Source organism: Arachis hypogaea, chromosome 6, assembly GCF_003086295.3.
Source record: "Arachis hypogaea cultivar Tifrunner chromosome 6, arahy.Tifrunner.gnm2.J5K5, whole genome shotgun sequence".
Lineage (NCBI taxonomy): Eukaryota > Viridiplantae > Streptophyta > Magnoliopsida > Fabales > Fabaceae > Arachis > Arachis hypogaea.
In genome coordinates this window covers 88,901,470-88,916,132 of record NC_092041.1, presented here as the reverse complement: position 1 = coordinate 88,916,132, position 14,663 = coordinate 88,901,470, and the positions used below count along the sequence as shown (strand labels likewise).

General features: G+C 33.5%; 2 protein-coding genes across 3 annotated transcripts; one reads left to right on the top strand and one right to left on the bottom strand.

Moving 5' to 3' along the window:
- The first annotated feature begins 5,405 nt into the window (after positions 1–5,405).
- LOC112696877 (uncharacterized) lies at positions 5,406–9,071 on the top strand. 2 transcript variants are annotated; one of them, XM_072196459.1, is made up of 7 exons: positions 5,406–5,589; positions 6,285–6,627; positions 7,178–7,391; positions 7,621–7,680; positions 7,781–7,874; positions 7,972–8,073; positions 8,553–9,071. In XM_072196459.1, the coding sequence occupies exons 2-7, from the start codon at positions 6,612–6,614 to the stop codon at positions 8,724–8,726; spliced, it is 660 nt and encodes a 219-aa protein (XP_072052560.1). In that variant the 5' UTR covers positions 5,406–5,589; positions 6,285–6,611; the 3' UTR covers positions 8,727–9,071. The 2 variants fall into 2 exon arrangements, with proteins under 2 accessions (XP_072052560.1, XP_072052562.1); XM_072196461.1 differs by having other exon boundaries at positions 5,406–6,627; positions 7,972–8,058.
- A 2,668-nt stretch (positions 9,072–11,739) lies between these two features.
- Positions 11,740–14,072, bottom strand: LOC112696876 (uncharacterized). The gene is made up of 3 exons (XM_025749806.3): positions 12,963–14,072; positions 12,463–12,888; positions 11,740–12,372 (listed from the first exon to the last, which is right to left on the bottom strand). Exons 1-3 carry the CDS (start codon positions 13,468–13,470, stop codon positions 12,122–12,124), a joined length of 1,185 nt encoding a protein of 394 aa, XP_025605591.1. The 5' UTR covers positions 13,471–14,072; the 3' UTR covers positions 11,740–12,121.
- Between the last annotated feature and the right edge of the window lie 591 nt (positions 14,073–14,663).

Sequence of the window (14,663 nt, the reverse complement as noted above, 5' to 3'; positions counted from 1 at the left end):
AAGAGTCATGACTGCCACATTCTAATAGAATATCTATTTCCAATTGCGTCAAAACATGTATTGCCCACCCTAGTGTTCGCCATCTTGGTAGAGTTATCAACCTTTTTTCAACAAATATGCAGTAAATCCATAGATCATCAACAACTTTCTCTCCTTCTGAATCCTGTGATTCATACTTTGTGCCACATGAAGATGATATTTTCACCTTCCTTCTTCAAAGTCATAGTTCATCTAACGGTGCATCTGGTCGAGGAGGTACGCCTCGGTGGCCCAGAGCATTATCGGTTGATGTACCCAATTGACAGATAAAAATCTAAATAAGCCTTCTCGACCTGTATTATTAAGATAACCTGAACCTAATAGTGTACTTGTTATGTTCTCAAAGGTACCTATGTTGTCTCAAGAAGTACGTGCATAATAGGGCACAACCAGAAGACTCAATTTCAGAGGGCTACTTATCCGAGGAGATTCTCACATTCTGTTCAAGGTACCGAGATAATGTGGAGACCAGGATCAATCGACCGATGCGCGTTGATGATCGACAGAGCGAAGCTCCGCCGAGCGATATTGCCAGCATGTTCCTACTTCATTTTTTACTCTAACAGCCACCGAAAATCTTTAAGCACATCGTCATGTACTGGTCAATTGCATTGCTGTAGAGAAATTCCTGGAGTAAGTATGGAGTATGAGTTCTATAAGTATGAAGTGAGCTAATATGGTATTGAGAGTACTGACCAACAATAAATTTTTTGTCTGCACAGTTTATTCAAAGCCATCACAAAGTGAAAGCTGCGAAATAAAACTAAGTCCCAGTCTCAGATAGATAGTGTTGTGCACAAAGAGTTTTCCAAGTGGTTCAGGCATGAGGTAATCCTTTATATCTCAGGATCCTACTACCCTTTGATGCTATCTTGTGACTAATTGTTCCATGCCAGGTTTCCTTTGGAAGAACCAGTCATTTGAATGAGTTGCAGTGGCTTGCTTGTGGTCCCATTGCTTAGGCTAGCGCTTTAAGGCTTACAACGTCAATGGATTTAAATTTAGAACCATGTCGAGGGAGGAAAGGATGAAAACATAGAATAGCAGGGTTTATGTCACTTCAGATACTAGAAGTTAAGCAAGCAAACGGGATAACAACGTTGTTGTCGGCATATCTCGTATTATGGGAGATTAGTAGATATCATTGAGCTAAACTACAGTGGTCAATTCATGGTAGTTTTGTTCAAGTGTCTTTGGACAGACACCACGTCATGCAGAGGCATACGACAAGACGTTTTAGGCCATACCTTTGTCAACTTTGCCACTCCGATTCACACCGATGATCGAGAAGACAACGAGCCATACATCTTAGTATCCGAGGCGTGTCTTGTGTTCTACACGGATGATGAGGTTGACAACGGATGGAGTGTAGTAGTCCATGTGAAGCCAAGAGATTTGTTTGACATGGGTGAAGATTATGAACATTGTGAGGTCGACCTTCATCCCCAGCCTTGTATGACTAGCTTGCATGAATTTGATGTCGAAGGCCTGCGGATAACAAGAGACAGCGATTTAGAAGAATCCACTAATGACGGTGTTACAGATTGTGATGAGGCCGCCGATTCATGAATACATTTCTCTGTCATGCATGTAGCTCATATTCATAAGAGATTCTGCATATATATTACTATCATGCTTCACCAATGATTTACAGTGGCTTGCTTGTTTTTTAGTCATATCATTAGACAATAGATTGGATTGATCGAGTTATTTTAGATATTTAAAAACTTATTCTCTCATAAAAAACTCTTTTATCTAACTGATTTTTCACAATGCTATAACCTCTCCTTCAAGTCTTCTTGCAGTCACATTTTTATATTGTCCTTGTACATTCTTTCTATGTCTGTGGCCTATCATGGAAATTGTAGAGCTGGGACTTCTTTTTGGTTTGCATTAGCCGCTGGTTCGTAGGAAAGATGATAGATGCATCTCTATTCTCTTTGTTGGACCACGCAACATCCTTTGCAAGGCAGTTGTAGTTCAAAGAGTCCTGTATACAATCATGGCTGGATGTCTTCTCTGGACATAGACACCTCACTCGAGCAGTTGGTCATGTGCATGCTTCAATGATGAAGGTTTGATTGCTGCTGCCCTTACAAATTTTGAGGTCCTTTTCATATTTTTTGGATGAAACCCGACAGAGATTTCAATTGATTATGTTAAAATTTTAGGAATTGCTTCAACGGGACCGAAGGTATATCGCTAAATTTGGATTTGAGTTTACAACATGTACGGACATGTGGTTCTCGCAGAAAATACTTGATGAGGTGAAGGTAAATATTCATGTGTTTACTCTTGTATTTATATAAAAGTTCTTTATTAGCAATAAGAAGCATATAGTAGTCCATGTTACAAGAGAAGGCATGATTAGCTAGCTAGTTATTATACAACATCCTTTCGGCTCTTTCTTCTTAAGAACTACAAGTCATTATTGTTTTGGTGCTTCTAAGCTATTCTGAGGTAGGCTAAATTTTGCATTGGACGTCAAATGCTTTTTCATATTTGGTTAGATAAATACATTTAGTTTCCAATTAATCAGAATTCCTTGGGTTAGATAGTTTAGTTTGCAATTTTATCTGCTCTGATACTAACTCTATAGATAATTTATGTACACTATAATCTTGTGGAACTTTTGCTGTTGGATTGATTCTTAGCTCACAAACTAATTATCAATAAGCTTAAAAAGATGATACTAGAACTGGTACACATGAGGCATTGTAGATTTTATTTTGAAGAAAATCTTTTTCTTATAGTAACAAGAAATAATCAAGCGCTTGTACAAATTTATTCATAGTCAGATTTGTCCAGTTTTCTAACCCAGCACAAATTTTATGTTTAGAGTGATATACTTGGTAATTGTAGAATGTGTTTGATTTATATACTTATTCTACTGAGAAAGTTAATTAAATTGTATGGTACATAAGGTTAGCAGCAGTGTCCTTTACTTAGCATTCTATGAAAAATTTTGTATTTCCTTTAAAAACTTATTAAGAAAGTTTTATGTCTATGCTTAATGCTACTAAGCACTGAGCTCATTTTTTCCAAGAATACATGATATGCAAATTTCAATAATCCAATGAATTAACTATGAATAAGAATAATATCAATACCTATCTAAGAGATTAAAATCAGATGTCATTTTTTTAAAGCCTGTTCTCACTTCCATATTGTAAGACAATGGCAAGCAATGGTCCTGAGTACACTAATTGCATTCCCACTTGCATTTTAATTTTTTGCATTGTGGAAGAGTGATATTTTACCTCTTTCTTTAGATGAATGTTAATTATAGGGAAGACTTTGATTAATATTTCATTTATGATAATCTTTACTAGTAATAAGGAACATATAGTAGTCCATACATATATATAAATAAATCTCTTTTCATTTGTTTTTCATATTCATGTTATTTAAACCTAATGTGTAGTTAGAAATTAAAGGGACTACTAGATAATTAAGATATTGCGAGACATCTTTATTTAATTTCTTGCATGGTAGTTTATATATATGATAGATAAATCAGTCTGATTTTGATTCCTGTAGTTGTTTCATATAATTTACTTGTTATGTATACTTTTTTGGCCATGCATGTTTTGCTGTTCCATCTTATTTAAATGTCTCGTTATACCCCCTGGCTATTTTTCATAAAGAACAGATAAAAAATAAAATTTATGCACAACCAAGGCAACAAAAATATTTTAAATTAGTTTACTGCTAGTATTAAATTTGCTATTTGTGCAAGCACGCTATAAAAATACTCTTGTCGTTGAACCGGATATTGCAGCAGGAGAGGAATTCAAACTCATAAAACATGGACTTGAGCGATTATGGGAACATAAGAAAGACACGACTTCTACGATGTTAATATAATAAGATTATATTCACACACTAATTCTTCATATTTCATTCTTATTTGGCTATGATACAACTCTCATAGTTATCTCGAGCCAAGATTCAAGAGAGATTCGAAGAACCAGGGGAGGTGGTTCCAGATTCAATGGAGAAAGAGCACGTTATCTCCTCTGATAGTTCTGATGAGGCCGGTTCCGCTGAACGAAAGGCTTCCATGTTGTCCTATGACCTCAATAAAATGCCAGAAGAGAATGAATATCCTTATAGTGGAATATCTCCTGAGAAGAAGAATGCGTGGCACTTGGCTATGTGGGAAAAACGATACTTGAATCCTTGAGCACAATTCTTTAGTTTAGGTGAAGAATTTCGATTCAGGTTGTATAGGATAGCTGAGACTTGTTTGTTGATTTTGTTATGACTTTATAACTATTCAGATTGTTATTAGAGATTGTTCTTGTTGGAGAGTTTATGATATTGGAGTACTCAGGGAATCTGGTATTTAATCAAGATTGGTACATTTGTTATTGTTTGAGGTGAATAAAATATGATCTGGGTTTATTACTAAAAGTACATGGAAAACTAATGAAAATGTTCCTTATCCATGCTCATGTTATGTTATCTTCTTAGAATATTCAATAGATTCTCCTATATAGCAAAGTTGTCGTACATGTTATTGCAATCACTTTATTTTAAAAGTGCTGCTTAACAGTGGTTAATGCCTTTTGATGCATATACTCTACTTGGTTTTAACTTGTTCTTAGAGCTGTGAGATCCCTATTGTTGACAATGTAAATCCGGTATGGATTTATCTAATATGCATTTGGTACAAGCATATCAACTTGAAATTCTTTTGGATGTGTTATAGCATTTTCTAAGATTAATTATGCCTATTTCATTTCGTTGTCTCACAGAAATTGAAACCAACTATGCTTCTTTTTAATTCCTATTTCAATTAGGAATAAGATATTCTTTAGTGTTTTAATTTTTTTCTAATATTCCTGCATTGGTATAAGATTATAGTGTATTATATTTTAGACTTTTAGGTCAATTTAATGGTATAAATTTTTAGATAATTTATTTAAGTAAGTATATTTGAAATATGGTAATTATAAATTTTTCGTAATTAAAGTTTGATTAGATGCGCTATTAGAAAGGGATAACTTATTTATTGGTACAATAAAAAGAAGACATTTTTTTATATATTCAATATGCGAATAATATCCTTTTTTAATAGTAAAAGAGATCACAATTTTTATTTATCATAAATTCAATAACAAAGATATGAAAATTAATTTTTGGTTCAGAAATAAAAAACTTATTTATTATCATTCTTATTATTAAAATATACATTAATAATAACTGCAGATGTGAATTTTTATACTGATGCCATTGTTATCGTTGTTTTTATTATTATATTTTTAGTTTTAAAAGTATTATTATTATTATTATTATTATTAAAACAATGTGAAACCAATTTTCCACACTAACACATTGCTATTGCTAAAAGTTAAATCAAATAAGAAACGGCGCCCAAATCCGCATTCTCCATCGCATCACTCCAATTGACCCTAACCGCCAGCCGTGTCTCCCATAGCCTCAAGCCGTCGAAGCCCACGCCTGACGAAGGCCTAACCTCTCGCTACTCTCGTCTATCGCAGCTCTCGCCTTTCGAAGGGCTGTTGACCCGTCTTCTCTTCTTGGGTAAACATTCGTCCACTAATTATTTTTTATTTATATATTTTGATTGAAACTTTTACCTAGATCTAGCAACATGCATGGCTATATAATTTGCTTTTAGATAACCTAGGGGTATAGTTCATGAAACTGTATTGTATTAGGAGCATTTTTCTTTGATTCCAAGTTGTGACTTTGGAGGCATAGCTTTCGTTTACATGATATCTTTGGAAAATGTTCATATTGTGCTTTATATGTGGCTACAGGATCACTTTGATTCATAAATATTCGTTGTTTTCTTTGTAAACTAACTAAGTCGAGTATGGATTATACTGAGGTTTTTGTTTTGTTTGAGTGAACACACAGTAAACGGCCACACTATTAGTTGAGCAGGAGGTTGTACATGATTTTTGGTGAAAAAGTGAGATAACAATAAAAGTTTTGGGTAGGGATTAAATAGAAAAAACAGATAGTAATAAATGAAAGTGATGTTTTTGGCTTGGTTTTGAACACCTCACCCTCAAAGGGTTACTTTCCACTCCCTGCCTTCCTCTGTTCTTGACAACCTCATAATCTACCGATTTCAAAGATTTAAAACTAACATGCATTAAAAAACAAGAATGAAATGCCTCATAAGTTGCTTTAGATTAAAAATCAGAAAAAAAACAACTATAGACCATGACTATTTGTATAATGTTTTGTTTGCTTGTTGGTGTGAGGAGTTTAAGATGACTCGAAAAGGTCGTTACACAAAAAAAATCAAAATTAGGACCAGGATTTCAGCAACCTCAAATGGGAGCGACTGTGGCTTTGGCTTTCTACCACGATAACTCTCAAATTCCCCCAACCAGTGGTGATAGTGTCCATCGCGAAGTGAACCAAGGCTTGCTCCACAGACGAGCTCAAATAGTGCCCAGAACTCACTGCCAGGCCACATAAACTTGGACGCTAATACAAGTGAGGTAGATTCTCTTGATGAAGAAGTTGACGACCTCTTTGATGCTTCTGGAGCTCGGAGTCACAGAGGACGCAAGACTACAGAGTTTTGAATGGTTAAGATCATCGGTAACGTATTTAATTATTTTTCTTTGATCAATATGATTTAGGATCCATTATATATTAATTTTCTAAGTTCCAACTATGAGAAGAGCATCAAACCAATTCTTAATTTACACTATACCCTAATTCGTTCATCCCAAATGCTTTTCATTGCAACACAGTCAACGACATTTGACCTTCTCCATTGTTTGAATCGTATTTTTTATTTTTTATTTTCTATTTTTTAATTAGATAAAATGTATTCTATGGCCTATCAAAATATTTTAAAAATTTTTGAATTATTAAATTAATTTAATTTTTTCTCCAACATTTAAAATAAATTTCAAATTTATACTTATTATTAATTTTTTACATTAGAAGTCAGTCATTTTTTTATTTTTTTCAAGTATTTCAATTCTATTCCAATTTATGCATGTTTTATGCTAGTGTGATCCATAATGCTCTTTTTGTTAAGCATATAATAAGGTATTTTGTTAATATTATTATATTATATATTAATTTTCTTGCATGTTGTCCACAACGGATACACACATAAGGTATTATGTTTGGCTTATAGATTCCGACGGCACAATGAAGCTCACAAAATTAAGCGTGAGGGAGGCTATAGAATGGCCTAACGGTAGAAGAATCGTGCTCAAGTTCAACAGCAAAAGCAACCAATTGGAGACGAAGCTAGATTGTTGGGATCTGACTATGGAAAATTTTCTATCTGCGAGAAAAGTTGGCGTAAGATTACCACTAAAGACAAGGTTTATAACGAATGTGTCAAGGTAAAAGTTTATATCCACTTTGAATTAAATCTGCTCATTTTTACAATTATTGACAAATTGTATTATTTGTATAGCAAATTTTTTACTTTGATGAAGAGAGCGAAGGAACTATCAAGAAAAATATTTTGAAAAGAATGGAGAATCTGGGAAGAAAACAAGGTTGAGGTTGTATAATGCTTTTTACAAACCAATATTCACGACTGAACAAAATGTTGAGCACCATCCGCAGGGAATTGATCGAGAGCATTGGAGATGGTTCATTAACTATCACGCCAAAGCTGAGACAAAGGTAATCTAGTATATCATTGGTACGCAACAATACAATTTATGTTACATTGAGTCTTTTTAAATCAGTTTTTAATCGCCCTTTATCTCTGATGGATCAATAGGAGAAGTGCAGGAAAAAAGGCAAATAATCGATCAAAACAACTATATACACACACTGGCGGTTCAAAATGCTTCGCACGGCGGATGGAAGAAAATGTACTTTACCTTTTTATTCACTCTTTGGACTATCTCTATGACTTAATTTTCCTTGATTTTTTGGAATATGGTAATAGCATAAACTTTGTTGTTACAGTCGGAACAACAAGGGATGGGAGTTGGTAGAGGAGAGTTATGGATCACAGTGCACAAAAAAAAAGATGGCTCCTATATCATTGATGAAGTAAGAGCAATTGGTGTAAGTACTACTTGTTATAATTGATCAATAAAATTATGATCTCAAATAGGGTAATAGTTCACTTCTATATTTTTTTTCTATTTTTTTACTGAATGGTTTACTTCCCTATGTCAAAATGGACCAAAAAAACTTTACAATTTCCAATTCAGCTTACTTGTAATTATTGTTGGAAATTTACCTCAAATGTTTCTAAACAGTTTCAACTTCAATGTAATTTAGAAAGAGTTGGGGTAAAATTTAAATAATTTAGTTTCACTTATCCTTTATTTCTTTTTATAGTGGTTGGCATCCTATGAAACAAATGCTCTATTTTGGTTGTTTTATGTAAACAACTTTTGAGACCAATTTTTTTCATTCATATTTGTGTATAATATTTTATTGTGATGAAAGTGGTACAGTTAATCATCCTGTTTGGCGTGCTCTTGACATCAGATGAACCCATCAATAAAATGATGGTATTTTCTAATTTGTGTTTGTAGGAAAGAATTGAGGAGATTGAGCAACAGGATGAGTCTTCTAGAGTGTTGTCGCAAAATGATTCCATGGCTCTGGTTTTCGGAAAAGAGAAACCGGGTAGAGTACGTGGTGTGGGTTTTACACCGACTCCTAGTCAACTTTATCTTCGGTCCGAATTCACATGTGCCGGGCAATAGAGTCCAAGTAGAGGAGACCCAGAGGAAGCTGCTTGAACTGCAGGCAGAGTTGGAAGGCGAGAAGTTAAAAAGGAAGGCGATGGAGGATGAGGCAGCAGCAGAGAAGAAAAACAGTCAGGCGATGGAGAGTGCTCTGATTTATCTATTTCAACGGCAGGGTGAGGAGTTATCACCAGACATCGCTGCAGGGATGAATTTTGTGAATGATAGAGTGAAATATAGTATATTAGGATTGGAGATATTTTGGATTGATTAAAACATTTTTTGAATTAGACTATGCAACTCTTTGCAAGAGATTTATTTTCTTCGTATTTTCATAAATATATTATTTTGTTTTGCGGATAATTGTATTGTTTTTGCTACAAGTTTAGATTCTAAGATTGAAAATATTAACTCTTAAAATAATAGAAAATCTAAAAAGTAAAAAAAAATAGTTCTATAATATTTTAAAAAAATTGTACGATCTTTTTAGAAAAACCCAAATTTCATATTTTTTAAATTTTTTTAATTTAGCTGCGGTTTTGAACTGCCAAAAAGTACCTCAGAGTTTGCAAAATCTGTCCAACATTGCGGTGGTTTGCAACCGTTGGTAATTATACCCGAAACCTTAGTTCCGTTTTGTGGCGGTTTAAAAATCGCCGCAACACACGCGACAACTTGAAAACACCTAAGTAAATAGCGGCGGTTTTAGAACTGCCAGTAAACATGCTGAAAATCGTGTCACTCGCATTTAACAGCGGTTTGTAAAAACGATTGCCGCGAAATATTGATTTAGCGGCGGTTATACCAGCGGTTGCTGAAAACCACCGCCAAACCTAATCCCCGCGTCTATAACCATGGAGGTCTAGTGAGTCGCCGAGCTTTGATTTTAAACCACCGCTAATAAAAAAACTGCCGGTATTTTGCGCCTTTGTTGTAGTGTAAACAACTCTAATCTACTTAAGCAACAGTGACAGAAACTTTTTTACATAGGATTACTTTCATGAAAAATTTGTTGAGTAGAAAGACATTGCTGTAATTTTTCATTTTATTAATTACTCAACATTGTTGAGAGATATCAAGTTTCCTAAGTTATTAATCAGAACAGCAACTCTCCATACGGGTGCTCTGGATAAAAGGGCATACTCAAATGACTGACCATGCATCCACCTTAGCAAAAATTTTAGAATAAAAATTACTAGTTTGACGACCTCCAAAAATTTTACTTTTTACAAAATAACCCTAAAAAATGATATTTTGGCTTTTAAAGTTGATTTCAGTTTGAAAAATACACCCATTGTTAGAATATGTATTTAAAAAGACTCTAAAACTCATATTTTAAAACTATTTTATTTACAACTACTTAAAAAATAAGATCTTTTCACTCTCTAAATTCAGTGATTTTACATCAAGTGAACTTCTTTTGTTTTTTTTTTTAATTAATAGCAAACATATCAAGAAAATTAAAATAAAAAGCTCTAGTAATCAATTATTTTTTCATTTTTTTATATATCTTTTAAATAATTTTTTAGCCAATAAATTATAACTCAAATGACATAATCTTCCCATGCTCACCTAAGAGGTCGCGGATTCGAATTTCCCTATTTTTGATAATAATAATAATAATAATAATAATAATATTTTTTTAAACATTTTAATAATATTAGATCAAATACATGAGTTGTTTGTCACTTTTAAAAAAATATATAATATATTTAATCTATTGAGATGATCTTTGGAATATCAAATATCATTTTTTTATTGTCATTTTGTCAAAAGAAAAGTTTAAGGAGCCAAAAATGTTCATTTACTCAATCTATAAAAAAAATAGTGGTAAAAAAAATACTTATTTAACCATAAATATAACTATGTAGATTGCCATTATTCAGGATGTATCATTGTATAAATTATTTTAGATACAAATGATGTATGATATCCGCGCTGATGAACATAAACCATGATCGCCAGCATATCTCTCATTTGTAGGTTTGAAAATTTATTATTAATTAGCTGGAAATATACTATAAATGTTAATAATTAAACATTAGTACTAGCCAAAAACAAACCCAATCATCTAGTAATTGTTACAGAAGAATTAATTGAACCATATATTAATAATAGATAGGAATAATTGCCGGTGCATGTCAAATATGGTCAAACATCTAATACCAAACACTCATATAATAGCCAAAAGAAAAGTCACCAAACCCAATGACAAGATGCAACATTGAGAAAAGCCTTTCAAAAACATGTTCCAGGGTGGTGAGTGAGTCATGGAAATAATGACCAGTCCCTATAGTCAAGAAACTTTGGCTTCAGATTAATAACAAAATGCCAAAAGTGACACAGCCTAACAATGCCCCCCTCAACCCGCTTCTTCTATAGCAGGTTCAGTCCAAAAAATAAAAGTTAAAATAGCAAGTAAAAGAAAAATATTACAAGTGTGGTGGTAATACTCACTGTTTCTTAAGGTCTCTCCATTATAAACTAATATTCAACTCGTGAAAATAATCACTGATATAATTATCAGATTAAATTACATATATTATATTTTTTAGATGTAGTTCTTTTCTCTAAATTTTACATTTTAACTTTTTCTTGTTGAGTTTGAGAAGTATTCTTATTCATAGGTCTGACATTCATATTTATGAATTAAAAAATCCAAATGATCCAGTTTGTAATCTGTTGTTAGAATTAATAAGTCTGCAATTGTTCATTTGAAAAAATTAAAATCTTTTTTATTGGATGATCCTGATACATTCTAAAATATCGAAATTTTTTATGAATGAAAGAATAATATCACTATTTTTTCAATAAAATACCAAAGTGGATACATGACTCATTTCATACTTAAAAAATCGTAAAAAAATCTTTTGATAACACAGGTACTTATGTTTCAATGATATCCCACAATTTACGCTTTATTTTTGTGTGCCTGAGTGCCATTTTTTATCTTTTAGTATATTAATTCTTAAAAAATTAATGTATCTAAAAGAGTATATGAACTCACCTAATGACATATATAAAAGAGTAGTTTGAGAAAAATGAGTACAAGAATATTTTTTCTTGAAAAAAAAAATAGCATACCTTTTTGAATCTCATAACTACTCATCATGAGTCATAAGATCATAACAAACATGTCATACTACTAACTACTAAGTACTAAATATTAACCTCTTTCCTTCTTCTTTTTTTCTCTCTCTCTCTCTCCAAATTTTTGTTTGTTCATCCCTCTATTGATTGCACTTTTTTACTTTAGTTACTTTTAGCCTTTTATGGAACTAACTGTACAAAAGGAAATACAAAACAGGACCCTACAACAACAGACCCCATTTGAATGCATCACAAAGCCATCCAAAACAAAACACAACAATGCCTATTAGCTAGCTTAGCCTCACTTTCCTAACCCTTGGAAATTATGTAGCTCCAACCCCAAGAAAATCAATGAATGCTGGCATGTTGTTAATCTTGTTCCTGATGTTATGGTTTTCACTCTTTCCAGAAATTGAGAGATAGGACCTATTGGTGGTGCCTACTGACTCAGATACTGAGACTTCTGATGATGAGTTATTTGATTCTGAAAAATTTGATTGGTCCACACACTTAAGTTTTCCATTATTCCAACCACCATAGAATTTCTCATAACCTACATTCATTCCACCCACACCTGCAATTAATCCCACACCACAAAAACCATATATTAGTATTCATCTAACTAGCAACAGTAATTTAATTAGGCCAAATAAAAAATGTTGACCTTCACCAATCTTATGAAAAAATGAAGTAGGAGCAGTTAGTTCTGTTGAGACAGATTCATCTGAGATAGTTAACTGATCATCACTGGCTACATTATTATTGTTTGATGATAGAGTCAATTCCAAAGCCTTGGGTGGAGGAAGAAGAACACCACCTTCTTCTTCAACAGAAGGAGGAGAAAACACAGGAGTAGGTTTTCTCCTTCTATACATGCTTGATTGCTCTCTCTGCTTTCGAGCCATGATCACATGCCAGTGATTCTTGACTGCATTATCTGTTCTTCCAGGGAACAGTCTTGCAATCATGGCCCATTTGTTACCATACATTCTGTGTGCAGTTAAGAGTCTCTCCTCTTCTTCTTCACAGAAAGCTCTTCTGTTAATTCTTGGATCTAGCTGATTAAACCACCTTAGTCTACAACTCTTACCTGAAATCACAACAACAAACATCAATGGATGCTTGTTAGATTTAGAGATTTCAAACAAATATTATTATTATTACCTGATCTTCCTTTGAGATGTTCTGCAATGAGGTTCCAGTTTTGAGGGCCATATTGAGAAACAAGGGCCTTGAGTTGTGCATCTTCAGCAGGTCTCCAATGGCCTCTAGCACAGAGTTTCACATGCCCAATTTTTCCTCCATTGGAAGAAGAAGAACAAGGCCCTTTATTATTACCTTCTTCTCTTTCTTCTCCTCCATCTATTTCATCTTCCTCGTCGCCAATCTTCAAAGACAAGCTCTTGTTTTCACTGTTGTTGTTGGTTCCCATTTTCCACTTTGAAGAGCTCAAAATCTGAAGCCCCATCATGATAAGTTCAGGATCCTCTACCCCATTTGCATGATGATGATGATGATGACCCATCACAACAACCCCTGAAGTGTTGGACAGAGAAGGTGGAGGAGGAGGAACAACAAGGGGAAAAGAAGAAGGAGGAACAGGGAGTGAAGGGAAGAACCTACCACCACCATCACTTCCACCATTATTGAAGTGCTGTGAGCTCATCATCATGGCCAGAAAGAACCAGAGAAGGAAACTGAGCTAAATAGGAGCAAAAGGTTCCAACTTTGGAACCAGAAATTAAAGGAGGTTCAAGCTTCAACACAATGCAAGAGAAAGAACAGTGAATGTGTCTGTCTTTCTTTTTTAAGATGATTACTGGTTATGTGTTAGATGAAGGATAAAAGGGAGAAGGGTGTGAGAATCAAAAGCGTGAAAGTTGAGGACTTGATAGCACTGTGTTTGTATATTCTCTCTCTTTTACCCATGATTGATGAGAGAGAGAGAGAGAGAGAGAGAGGAATAAAGAAAAGAAGAGAATGAAGGAAGAAGAGTAATAGGGGTGGAACCTGAAAGGAAGAAGGAATGAGAAGAAACACCAAAACACCCTTGTTTTTAAAGAAGAGGAATAGCAAAAATATAGAAGGGGATGTTTGTAAGCATGGAAGAGAGTTGAATTATGCTTCTTCTTACTTTCTTTTTATTTTTTATTTTTATTTTACAGCAATAACGGAATTAAATTAAAAGGTGAGAAAAAAAAGAGAGTAACTCACACGATTCTATTCACCGTATTTTCAATTCTCTGTTTCTATGAGAAAGAAAAGAAATCAGATCAGGATTCAGGGGGGTCCTTATTTTGAGACTGGTCTTGCAGTTCTCCCCTCTTAACTTAAATAAACTGCATGTATAAAATAAAAAACTACTGTAAATAAAATTAAATCAAACCGTAAATATTTGTGTATAAATAGATACATATATTATAATATATATTCTATAGTAATATCCGATTTTATAATTAATCTTTTATATACATATATAGTTGAATTGTGAATATTCTTTTTATCTCTTAAATATTCTTTACATTTATATTTTTAAAATTTTAAAGTATTTCCCTTATTTTTAATATTTGGATAGTGTAGTAAAGTATGAGAGTGTTATTGGTACTTTACGATTTGGTTGTATTTTGGGTGTAGAAAAGTCCATGATGATGTGCATTGTGCAGTGCATGGAGTTCGAGAACCGCTCGTGTGGGTTGTCACTAAACAAATGCTTGGTTTGGGGTGTTCTCTCGGGTTTTGGGCATAAAAACCAGAATCTCTTTGTCTCTTTCTCAAACCACTTTTGCTTTTTCAAACAAAACGGAAAACACACCCACACGAATTCTAACCTTATATTAATATTAGGCAACTACTCCCATGAAGATG

Excerpts from the sequence above, each read along its gene's own strand:
- LOC112696877 (XM_072196459.1), top strand. Across the intron at positions 7,392-7,620 it reads TTTATAACGAATGTGTCAAG|GGAATTGATCGAGAGCATTG; the intron begins GTAAAAGTTTAT and ends CACCATCCGCAG. Across the intron at positions 7,681-7,780 it reads ACGCCAAAGCTGAGACAAAG|GAGAAGTGCAGGAAAAAAGG; the intron begins GTAATCTAGTAT and ends ATGGATCAATAG.
- LOC112696876 (XM_025749806.3), bottom strand. The coding sequence starts at position 13,470 with ATGATGATGAGCTCACAGCACTTCAATAATGGTGGAAGTGATGGTGGT. Across the intron at positions 12,889-12,962 it reads ACATCTCAAAGGAAGATCAG|GTAAGAGTTGTAGACTAAGG; the intron begins GTAATAATAATA and ends TTGTGATTTCAG. Across the intron at positions 12,373-12,462 it reads TTTTCATAAGATTGGTGAAG|GTGTGGGTGGAATGAATGTA; the intron begins GTCAACATTTTT and ends GATTAATTGCAG.